The 12,634-nt window shown below is 45.3% G+C and overlaps 1 protein-coding gene across 1 annotated transcript in view; it reads left to right on the forward strand.

Moving 5' to 3' along the window:
* Positions 1-12,634, forward strand: part of MAN1A2 (mannosidase alpha class 1A member 2) — a 66,299-nt gene that overhangs the window by 26,000 nt on the left and 27,665 nt on the right. Inside the window, exons 2-3 of the mRNA XM_048482791.1 lie at positions 5,084-5,339; positions 10,314-10,410. Coding sequence (XP_048338748.1) covers positions 5,084-5,339; positions 10,314-10,410 — 353 coding nt within the window. The remainder of the gene's footprint in view (positions 1-5,083; positions 5,340-10,313; positions 10,411-12,634) is intronic.

The raw sequence follows: 12,634 nt of genomic DNA on the forward strand, positions 1-12,634 counted from the left end.
TTCAGATTTTCTATTGTAGGAGTGGGGCATCTTGTGTGGGTGTGATCTCGACCAATTGCAGAGAGGCAGGAAATGATGAAATTCTTCCATGTACTTCCTGTGAGGTCTTGGGGTCACCTTCTTCAGTATTTTCCTGCCTCTGCAGAGAGCAGACGCGTTTTTTGGCTCTGGCAAAAAACCCTATTCTTAGTCTGTTTGTGTCAGTCTGTGTTTGTCTGAAGTCCTTAGAGGGGTGAGTAAGCGCGATCCGGCTTGGGGAAGAGTAGTCTAGCCGCCGCTGAAAGCAACCGCTTTCCTTCCCACCCCCCCCTCCCCCACCCCTTGGCAAAATAGAGCGTTGGCAAATAGACAGTTAATCATGGAGCCTTTGAGGTCGCTTTTTTAGCGCCTGAGCAGCGGGAAACCTTTGTTAGCTCTCCGCTGCAGTATAGCGCCTGCGCTCCGCGAAGTCGAGGCTGACCATAAAGAAGGGGGGAGAAGCTCCCACTCAAGCGGAGGGCCCTTGCATAGCGCCCAGCGCGGCGGGAAAATCTGGCGCCTCCGAGCATCGCGCAGTCATCCCAACCCTTCAAGAGAAAAGAAAAAAAGACTAAAAGCGGCCGGGAGTCTGGCGCCTTCCCAGGGTGCGTCCTTAACCCGGAGACTCCATAGCCAGACTCCTCCGGCCTTCCCAGGGCCTCCGGAGCAGTCGTGCTACACCTCAGCCCGGGCCCCGATCAACTGGTTGCTTCCCTGTTGTGCCCCTAACAGGCAAGACCCACAGGATCCTAAGCGGAGGAGATTCTAACACTGGGCAGTTAACTCCAGCCTCCTCCTGCCTGGATGAGCTGGCAGCCCCCCCCTGCAGATTTTCGCTGAGTTCCTTAGAACGGAGATAGACAAAGCTCTTGATGCAAGAGATCAAGAACAGCTAATGCCAGCTCCTCTGCACCGGTCCCACATAGATCCCGCGAGTCTCCCCATCGAGAGGACTCCGGCTCCTACCAGAAGGGACCCCTTAGCCCTACCTAATGAGGAGGAAGAAGAATTATCCAGTTTAGGCTGGCTCTGATGGGGAGAAAAAAATTCTCTGACACAGAGGAAACCCTGTAAAGGCCAGCTGTAGGAACAATCCATACAGTTCTTTTAAACTGGAAGAAATCCAGTCCTTAATTTCTAAAACTATCTCCGCTCTGGATTTCTACAGCGACCCTGTGAGGGGCCTTGGAAGAACAAATTCCCCAGCCTTCCATTAAGCAGCGCTTCCAACAAAGCCAATCAGGGGCTATCCAAAAGGCACATCATCCCTACTTCCCACAGCTGATAGGGAGGCTGACAAGTATTTCCCTGTTCCTGAATGGCACATTTGTTAAAAGGATTCATAGGTTCGCCAGAATAGCTCAATCCCACTGCCCACAGGGCTTGCCCTAATTTTAGAAAAAAAATATCTGATGACCTCAGCAGTTTCCGCGTCCTCCTCCTGAATCCTCCAGTTGATGCCCCTGCGTCCATCCTACATTCAGAGGCACTGGTAGTTAAAGAGGGGGAGGGCAATATCAAGGACCAGCTTGATAGGAGGTCTGAAGCAGCTCTTGGTAGCCGTGAATCCCATGAGTGGTTGGCGGCAGCCATCAAAACCTCTTCGCCCTCCTCCCACAGTGGCCCAGAGCCTCCATGGTGTGGGCTCAAGCGTCTCCTGGGAGATGATTCCAGTCGTAAGCAAAAGGCATCAGAGAAGGCATCGAAAGGGTCCTTTCTTGCAAATTCCTTCATAGCAGATGCCACCCTTCGACGCCACTTGTCACTGGTAGCGAGATCCTTAGCCTCTAACATGATAGCAAGGCACTTAGCGCCTGGATTCGCCCATGGCAAGCGGACATACAATCTAAACCGCGTGAGTGGCCTGGTTATTCATTCTATGGAGGGCCCTATTTGGCAAAGGAATTGGACGAAGTCCTTGTCCAAACCAAAAGGACAACAAAAAAGAGCGATGCCAAAATCTGTCCGGGCACCCGACAGGTCCTCCTACCAACAGCAAGTTTACCTTCCGGTCCCATTAAAAATCCCTTACCCGCCGCGACCGCAACGAGAGCGGGCAAAAGAGACCATACACACTGGCAGAATCAACATTCCTTTCGAACTACAAACAGTCACCTTCAAACAATACAACAAGCCGGGCAAGTCCTTCAACTCCAATAAGAACAAGCAATGACGATCAAAGCATCCCGGTGGGAGACCGTCTCCAACACTTTCAGCACCGTTGGCAGGGAAACCACGTGGACAGGTGGAAAAAGGAAGTCATCTCCACAGGTTATGTGATAGAATTCAACGTTATTCCACATCACCACCTGTTCATTTCTCCGCTCTCAAAGGATCCGGCCAAAGCCAGCAGAACTCTGGAGGCGGTTTCCCACCTAACCAAGATCCAAGCCATCGAACCTGTACCGACAGCGGAACGTTTCTCAGGGACATATTCACATTTCTTTACAGTTCAGATTTTCCCAGGGCAAAAAGCGCCATTTTATAGGAGACATAAGAGTCAGTATCAGATCACAGAAGAGCTAGTTTATCATGATCAGGAAAAGGGTGTGTCCTGAGAATGATCGTATCAAGAATTTTTTCCCTAGGATCTGAATATAAGGGACAGGTCAGGACAGAATGAGGAAGATCCTCCAAGATGGAGTTCCCACATATGCCAAGACGTTGAGGCAACGGTGTTTGAGAGTATCGCCCACTGAGCATAGCCGTGTCTTTGTAGGAGATGACCTTATTTCGCTGCTCTGTTGATAGGGCTACAACTATCAGTTTGCTGCTAGAAGGCGTGAATATGCAACAGTTCTGTTTTTTGAAGGTGTAAACATTGTGTTTAAGCAGTTGGTTGAAGAATCAAACGTGGATAATGTGGAATATTTGGACACTTTTCTATTTGGTGCAGTCACCCCTGCTTGGATCTGTAGATCTGCTGCTGTACAGTAGATGCAGATGTTGTTCATGTTACTACATTGCTTTCATATCACCTGGACATGGTATTGTTTGACGGGTACTCTCAGCATTGAGCTGTGAGTACTAAATAATGAAATGAGCGTATTGAATTTGTGGAAGGGCTGTGTCTGAATCATTTTATTTATTTATTTTATTTCTTAAATTTATATACCGCCCGATCCCCGAAGGGCTCCGGGCGGTGAACAACATTATCTGAACATCAACAGGAGCGGTCATACAAATATAAATACATAAGCTCCATCCCATAAAATAGCTTAAAACTCATAAAAACAGCGAAGAACCATAATACATAATAACAACAAGAGGCATCCGATCCCAATTTAAAACCTACCCCCATGAGGGGGGGGACGGTGGGGCCCCTCAATATGAGGGGACCCTGATGTAACTGCCCCAGGCGCAGAGCAGTGAGGGGGCACCGTATCAGCAGCTGGACACTCCAAAGGCCATGGGCATTATCTGAGTATTCGGCTGTCAGCTGCCTCTTTTTAGAAGGTTGGGGTGCAACACATGTGGCGCTTCAAAGGCCAGCTTACTGTTGGTAGATATATACCGTGTTTCCCCGAATATAAGACAGTGTCTTATATTAATTTTTGCTCCCAAAGATGTGCTATGTCTTATTTTCATGGGATGTCTAATTTTCCTGTGTTCTGTTCGTCGGGCATGCTTCCAAACAAAAACTTTGCTATGTCTTGCTTTCGGGGGATGCCTTATATTTCGCACTTCAACAAAACCTCTACTATGTCTTATTTTCCCGGGATGTCTTATGTTAGGGGAAACAGGGTAGTGAAGTCCCCTAACATTTCAGTTAAAATAAAGCATACATTATTGCTTTATAATGGCAAGTGATCTTCATGCTTACTTATTTGTTTATACAGTCATTGGCCCGAATACAGTAAAATGTGAAAAAAGAAAAAAAAATGCAATAATCGTACAAAAGAAAAGTTAAAAAGCAATACATATTAGATTTAAAGTGAAAATTTCCCCTCAGTTTAGCATTAAAAGTACACCTAAAACATTTAAAAATTTATTTATTTATTGATACACCCATGTATTATTTCTTACATTTAACTTTTTTTATCAGCTTCAATCGCATAAGCACAAAACTTCGCAGTCTGTATGGAAATGTGAGGCTGACGATCAGCTAAAAGCATTTGGCCCATTTTGTTTCTGGCTGACCCATAAACCTATTTAAAAAGGGGATGGATAAGCTTAATATGAGTCGCTTCATACAGAGGACAGTGAAATAGAATGTGGCCGGTGGATTCCACCACCTTTAGTGCACATGGACAAAGCCCATTTGAAAGTGCAACCTTCCTGTATCTACCCCCCAACAGTGCTATTGGCATAGCTGAACATCTGGTGAATGTGAAAGCTCTTCTGTTTCAATAAAAGAAAGATAGGCAGCTGGTGTTAAGGTGTACCTTTCAGATGATAAGGATGGGAAGGCAGGAGAGCTTGCAATAGCATTCTGTCTTTCTGTGTCTTTGAGTCTTTGTTTCACGACTTGCTTTGCCTGAATGCCTCCTAGTCTGACCATCTCATAGGGCAGGGGTTGGCAACCCGCGACTCCAGAGCCGCATGCAGCTCTTTCGTCCTCGTACTGCGGCTCTGCAGCGGCGACGCCAACGATGGCAAGTTGCACTTGGGACACGGCAAGCGCACCTCCTCCCTCCCTCCCTCCCTCTGGCGTCCTTTCCCCTCCTTCTCTTGTCTGGTGCCTGGGAAGGAGAGGAAAGGAGGCCAGAGGGAGGAAGGGAGGAAGGAGGGGGGTGGGGAAGGAGGTGCGCTCACCGTGTTCCAAGTGCAATTTTCTGTTGTTGGTGTCCCCACCGCTGTCTGTTCTGCCCGCTTGGCTGAAGGCAGGGCTTGGGGAGGCCTGGGGCGGGGGTGAGGCTTGGGGACGCAGGGTCAAATGGTTCTTTGGGTGCTATGGATTGCCAACCCCTGTCATAGGGGAAAAAACCCTAACAGTGCCCGTTTCCCCCAATGGATTTTAACTATCACCTGCTAATTTGACACCTTCCGCAATGTTTTCGCAAAGCAGGACTTTAATCTCCTTTACGAAATTAATCTTCTGACTCCTTTTTTAAAAAAAAAACAGGGAAGAAGAAGAACGTTTGAGAAATAAAATCCGTGCCGATCATGAGAAAGCTCTCGAGGAAGCAAAAGAGAAACTGAAGAAGTCGCACAGCGAGCTCCAAGCAGAAATTCAGACCGAGAAGAACAAGATAATCCAGAGCCTGAAGACCAAGGGCAGTAAGCCTTTGCCCCCGGTCCCAGTGCCGAGCCTTGTAGGGATCAAGAGTGGCGATCCCACGGACCCAGACATCCGAGAAAAAAGGGACAAAATTAAAGAGGTAACGGATCTTGCCATCGTTCCTAACTATGCTTTCTGTTACAGACCTCTCCTACTGTTTGACAACTGTGCCTCCCCCTGCCCCGTGGGGGGTGGGAGGTGGTGGTGTTCTAAATTGTGAGTTGCTGTGTATGTTTGTGGCTAAGGCAGGAGCAAACCACAAAGCATCTGCTGGTTAAGAATTGTGGGGTGCTTCATTCCAGCCACTGCAGAGTCAACAGGAAAGTGACGAGAGAGGTAAGTTCAGACACGCTCCCTGCCTTCTCTTGCTGAAAGTGTTGCCTTCTTCATTGCCGTAGATCAGTCCCACAGTTGGCTGGCAGTATTCTGGCCGCAACAAGGGAAGCATTCTAGCAAGCTCTGGATCAGGGGTGTCCAACTCTGGTGCCCCAGATGTTCATGGACTATGATTCCCATTAGCCAATTGGCCATGCTGGCAGGGGCTGATGGGGATCGTAGTCCATGAACATCTAAGGCGCCAGAGTTGGACACCCCTGCTCTGGATGGTCTGCTTTCACTTACAGGGCGTTTCCTCTCTAGCACTTGGTTTTTCTAGCCATAATTGGGAAAAGAAGTAGTACGCAGATAGGAGGGCATCTTACTTAGACATTTGACATAATAAAGCTTGGACATCCATACTTCATTTTCCCTGGATTAAATCCTGAGATTAAAAATAAAAATTGCAGTTTTTTTTTAAAAATCACACAAATAATTTTTTGTGGCTGTGTGATTTTTTTCCATTTATTTATTTAGCATTTTTTCTCCCTTTTCCATGATGCTCAAAGCACTTTCCAAATATAAACCAACAGATTTTAGAACGTGAATTGGCCTTCTGGTGTCAAATTAAAACAAGTACTAAAAGTTTCATAACAATTCAAAACCTCGAAGCCCCCCCAATCATTGTTTCTGCATTCTGCCATCTGAACTGTAAGAGAGTGAGGAAGTGCTGGATCATTAAATGTGTAACAACTGTCATACAGTGGTTCTACCCGAGGCAGTTCTCCAGTATGTGCACACCTGTTGACTAACTCCCTAAATTCCAGATTCCTATTCAAGCAACTGTCTAATCCCGTGGTGGCGAACCTTTGGCACTCCAGATGTTATGGATTACAATTCCCATCAGCCCCTGCCAGCGTGGCCAATTGGCCATGCTGGCAGGGGCTGATGGGAATTATAGTCCATAACATCTGGAGTGCCAAAGGTTCGCCACCACTGGTCTAATCTAAGTTCCTGTTGCCTGCAGGTTTATGCTGTAACAAGCAGGGAAACTGACAAGGACTTGTGGGGGCATCTCATTGTCCTCTGTATCTACTTGTCTGCACTGGCAGCCCTCATTGCCTCTCCGGTTTTCCTGTTTCATTCTCATCTTTCCACCTACCAATCTACCTATCTTGACCCCCCCCCCCCCCCCCAAAATAAAAAAAAATAAAATAGTGCTTTTACTCCTCTTCCTGGGGGAAATCCCAGGGAAAAGTTGAGAAAGTGATGCGAAAGTAAGTTGCTGGGTAAGATGAGAAGTGACCTACTGGCCTGGGCAAATTGTGCAAAACTGCCCAGCAGCTGCAGCTGGGTGTGGTTGAGCCATTTGAGTTGTTAATGAATCTTCTTGTAGTTGTCACCTGGTCCTTCCTTCATTGGTGCGGGGCAGGAGGGGGTAGGATCTTTTCTAGGGCTGTTCTGGCCTCCCGGTCTGTCCTGTTCCTCCTCTGCTTTTAATTAACAGAAGCCAAGACTTGGAAGGCTCTGAAATATTATGTTAATTAAAGTTCTTTTAGTACTGTTAGAGTGGGAGTAAGTACAAGACTAAGGACGGAATGGATAGTTTCAAGGTAATAACGATTGATTGGTTTAATGTTATATGTGTTTAATATTTTTTTTTCAGAATTGTGGCTGCCTGCCTAGCAAGTGCCCTCAAATGGCTTCTGAGATCTCAGAACTTAGTCTAGTGAGAGCTCAGTGGGCATTTGTTTCTTAAAGCTGCAGATTCTATTTTTATTATTTGGTAGGATTTTTAATCCTCCAATGCATTTTATTTCGATTTCATTTTTTTCCCCACATCTCCCAAGCCTGTCCCTGGTTCTACTGGGTGGATTTTTTGATTCATATTATGGCCCGGTTCAGAAATATGTAGGCAACATGGCAGGTGCATCTGAAATGTGTAGGCAATAGGGTAGGTGCATCTGAATGTGCTGCTGTTTTGTGATAGTTGTATTTGATGGATGGATTTGATTCCTTCTTTGCTGTCTGTATTCAGTTATGTTCCTTCTACATCTACAGCAGTTTGTATCCTTCCTCTGTGCTAAGCCTAGGTTGGTGGTTCTCTTCCACAGGAGGATGATTTCAAACTTGGCTAAGCAAAGTGGTAAGATATAAGACAAATCTACAAAGCCAGCCCTTTCTCTCATTTTCCCTCCATTGCAACTGGTTCATTTTCTCTTCTGACTTGATGTTTCTCTTTTTGAACCATCCCATTTGTTTTGTTTGTGTTCAGCGTGGTGTAGTGTTCAAAGGCTGGTGAACTCTAATCTGGAGAACCAAGTTCGATTCCCCTCTTCTTTACAGGAGCGGCTGACTCTTATCTGGTGAACTGGATTTGATTCCCCGCTCTTACACTCAAAGCCTGCTGGGCTAGTCACAGTTCTTCGGAACTCTCTCAGCCCCACCTACCTCAGAAAGTGTCTGTTGTGGGGAGAGGAAGGGAAAAGAGTTTGTAAGGTGCCTTGAGGCTCCTTACAGGAGAGAAAGGTGGGGTATAAGTCCAAACTTCTTCTCTTCAGTGGAGTTACCTAACCAATAAATGGGTGGTGTAATGACCAAACTAAACTAAAGGCCTCCCTTAATTCAGATGGTTATGACTGCCGTTAATTTAATTTAATTTAATTTTTATTTTATTTTTTTTATTTGGGGATAATGTTTCTACTACTGGGTAGGCTTTTCAAAAGAGAGAAAATTGAGAGGCTCTCCCTTCTCACAAGAGCGTGTGCCCTGCACCTGAATATTTAGTACTTTCTGCAGTGGTGATAGATCAGCATCTAATTTATACAATGGCATGCTGCAGAATCCAGCACTAAATAAACTCGAGTAGCCCCTTGTACTAGAAATTAAAAAAGGGGGGGGGGGGTGGAATCTGCAAGGGAGCAGGTTTTTAGGGCCCCAAAAAGGCAAACTTTTCTTTTTGGGGTTAAAAATGCAGACTCACTGAAACGAACGCCAGCAATTGCAGTTTTGTGGGAATAAATGTTGTGCATGTAAAATGCGGATAAACCAATTTATAGTTGAGGGGCAACTCACAACTTCCTTGGAGTCTCTTTATAGCTTCTCTGGGGAGACAAACCTCACTGATTAAGAACCCCAGATCTGGAGGAATCTCCAAATGTTTGTTGTTGCTTGCATTCAAATATGCCACAAGGAAATATAGAAAGACACATATAAACTCTGAAATAAAGGACCTTTTCGTGAAATGGCTTAGCGTTGCAGGTCATCTCAGAATCTTGATGGGTGTCTGGTGAAAGCATTCTTGCAAGTGAAAACTCAAGTTAATCCTGATTTCGTACTGGAATGTATAAGCACTAAACAAGATGGCAGCTGTGGGTGGACATCCTTGTCAATTACGCCCATTTCTTTACAGCAGTTGTGGGTGGACACCCTTGTCAAATACATCCGTTTCTTTACAGCAGTTGTGGGTGGATAGTCTTGTCAGTTGCATCCGTTTCTTTACAGGAATGTCATCATCTTCAGTCTGTCGTGTTATGATTCTGTATGATATGAAATAGTACGGGTGGGGCTTTTGGGGATAAAGCAAAGGTTTTTAAATATTTAACAGAAATATTCTTGAAGTATGGCATTAAAATAGGTGCAGCTAAACGTGTTTCTGGTGCTGGTTCAGTTTTACATCTCCTTTTGAGAGGAAGGTACGTTTGATGAGATCAGGGTTGGTTGCGCCACCCGAAACTTCTTTATTTGAGTTTTTCGCTGCGTGCATTTATTATTGTACCAGTCTTCTTGTGACATGCAGCGTTGATCTGTGAGAGCATCTTTTTTTATTATCGTTTGAACCGAAATACAAAGTTGCTCAAAGTAAATGAGCCAGAATAGGCATATTTTTTGAAGGCTAATATAAAAAGGAAGCTCTAGCCATACTTTGGGTTGAGTGCCAAAAATCATCCCCACCGATGTTTCTGCGACTTGATGCATGTCTTCTGCCCACGTACTAGAATGTGTTGGGCTGTCAGCCGTTTAGATTAACTACCTCGTCCTCTGTCCCCTATTAAAAGTAGCACTGCCATTCACTTTGACTTCAGCAAGATAAAAAAATACCCATGTGGAAAATTACAAAACCCTAGAGATTATTTGGTCCTAACTACTGGAACCGTTTGCCTTAGAGTTAAGTCTGTATTTTTGTTTGCCTATATTATTGTGGTACTGCATATTTTGAGTTCCAGCTGTTTAGAGTCCCAATTTACCAAAGGGACCTTTGGATCCTTTGTTGTCAGTTTTCTTTGCATTAAGGATTCCTTCTATAAGAGAAAAATATACATATGAACACAGCACAACCATGTAGTTATTGAATATTTATTTCACTGTTACAAAAAGTTGGTTTCAGTATTTAGGACCAGAGGATTTCTAGGGCTTTGTAATTTTCAGAATTCATCCTCCACCTCGGGTTTTTTCATCTTGTTGAACTTTTTGTACCATTATGGTTTTTAATTTAGTAGAATCCAGGTCATTCACTTTGACAGCATAGGATATTTTGCAACATGATATTCCTACTAATTTGGAACACTTCAGGCTTTTTCAAGCTCCATTTCAGTTGCCAGAAAGTTAATAGTATGTTACTTATCTTTGCTGACAGAGATGGAGGTCCGTGAGTCTGTTAGGATGGGTGTCTGAATCAAAGGGTTTAACTGAAAATATTGATGGAGGATACAAAGCACTGGTAACTTGAATGATCCTGACTTTCTTTTCTGTTTCCTAGATGATGAAACACGCCTGGGAAAATTACCGGCAGTATGGATGGGGACACAATGAGCTGAAACCCATTGCTAGAAAAGGACATTCCACAAACATATTTGGTAGGTTGTATGTTCCAAAAGTTATTATTGGAAGTTTATTTATTTAATTTATTTATTTATTAATCTTATATACCGCCCAACCCCCGAAGGGCTCTGGGCGGTGAACAACAGAAATTATAATTACATATAGGTTAAACATTATAGGTTAAACATATAGGTTAAACAAGTTAAACATTATTATCCTTTTTATACCATAGAACAGTGATGGAGAACCTTTTAGAGACCGAGTGCCAGGGGCTGAGCAAGGGGAAACTGCGTTCGGGGCACGGCCTGTGCCCCTGACATGACCCGTCTGCCCCCACCCTGCCATGGAACACCCCCAGAACACCCCAGAATACCCCCGCCACGCTCCCGGAATGCCCTCACCTTGCCCTTGCAGGGGCACGCGCCCAGTGCATTGCGCACCCTAGTCCCCTTGGCCAAACTGGGTCAATGACGCATGTGCCTACAAAGAGGGCTCTGAGTGCCACATCTGGCACACGTGCCATAGGTTCGCCACCACTGCCATAGAACCATGGATATGTTTGAAATGAAGTGAATTAGAGAATGCCATTGAGCCATTTAAGGAACTCTTACTCAACAGGTTCATGGAAGTTATGTTTTTAAAAAGGTGTCTTGGATCTGGTACACTTGGATCTAAACTACTGCTTGTCTTAGTGGGTTTGGTTGAGTTCCAAATACAAATATGAAGCTCCACAGATGAAGAATTTTTAGAAGATTAACAGGAGGGTTGCGTTGGTTGTTTGGTTCACCAGAAAGTTTATTTGTGACTCATGGGAGGTGTAATGTAGTTCCTTAGGTGCTGTTGCCCATAACTGCTAACCTCGCCCCCTGCGCGTCCCTGCTGCCATCTCCTGCTCTCCCCAGGGTCTGAGGAGGGCAGAAGCCTGCCTGCACGGACCCTGGGAGGGTGGAGCAGAGGCATATGTAGGGAAAATGGAGCCTGGGGCATAATCTGAGTCTTCTGCCACCCCCCTCCCATCTCCATTTTCCCTAGACACAGTGGAGGGGGAAAGAAATCAAGCCATTTGCTGATCTCATGGAGGAGCACCCAGGTCTGCCTCTGGGCAGGTAGGAAGCGGCCCAGGTCTACTGCTGGGCAGGTTGAAAGGGGTTGAGTCTGCATTCTGGCATGGGCTCTGGCTTCGGAGGGTCAGCGCCCTCCCGACCTGTGGTGGCCTCAAAGGTAGAATTTGGGGTCCCTAGTTTATACACCATTGAAAGTGATGCTGGAATCCACCCTCAAACAGCATCATTTTCAATGATGTTTAAACTAGGGAGCCCAGATTCTCTTTTTAAATCCACCTTAAAGGGAGAATCTGGATCCCCCAGTGTAAACAATATTGAAAGTGATGCTGTTCTGGGGTGGTTTCTACCCCACCCTGAAACAGCATCACTTTCAATGTTTAAACTGGGGACCTCAGATTCTCCTTTTAAATCCACGCCAAAGGGGGTGGATTTAAAAGGAGAAATCTGGGGAAATTTGGGGGGTGCCTGCTGTCAGGGGTGCAATTGTTAAGCTAGCAGCACCAAAATTTTAGGGTAGCTTTAGGAGACTCTCCTGATGGTACCACCCAGGTTTGGTGAAGTTTGGTTCAGGGGGTCCAAAGTTATGGACTCTCAAATGTGTAGCCCCCATCTCCTATTAGCTCCCATTGGAAACAATGCGGGATGGGGCACCTACTTTGGGAGTCCATAACTTTGGACCCCCTGAATCAAACCTCTCCTGAAATACCCCCAAAATGTTGGTGCTGCTAGCCTAAAAACTACGCCCCCTGCAGGCCAAAAACTGAAAAAACACTTAAAATACAAAAAACACAAATGAACCTGAATTGTTTGAATGCCCCCCAAGTGACCACATGGAGGCGCCCGGGGATATTTGACTCCCTATGTTCCTATGGCAGATTACGCCCCTAAGTCTTATTGAAGTTCTATGGTTTTATTGTTCAAGACCTCGATCTAAGAATAGGGGGTTTGAAAAGAAAGAGGTGCATTGTCTGTATATGAAACCTGCTTCCTACCCTTAATGAACCCAGCCTTTCAATCAGTTCATGTTTGTTGCATATTTCCACCCCTCATCTGCATGATTGACTGGTCACATTAGAGCATGATGTATGTGACTTACATGGACAGATTATGAACCCTGCATTTTAAATTACTGTTATTTTCCAATAAGGCGGACAATGCGATTTAATTTCCAGATGAGGTTTAATGATCTTGTATT

The sequence above is a fragment of the Sphaerodactylus townsendi genome, unplaced genomic scaffold (assembly GCF_021028975.2).
Source record: "Sphaerodactylus townsendi isolate TG3544 unplaced genomic scaffold, MPM_Stown_v2.3 scaffold_23, whole genome shotgun sequence".
NCBI classification, from domain to species: Eukaryota; Metazoa; Chordata; class Lepidosauria; order Squamata; family Sphaerodactylidae; genus Sphaerodactylus; species Sphaerodactylus townsendi.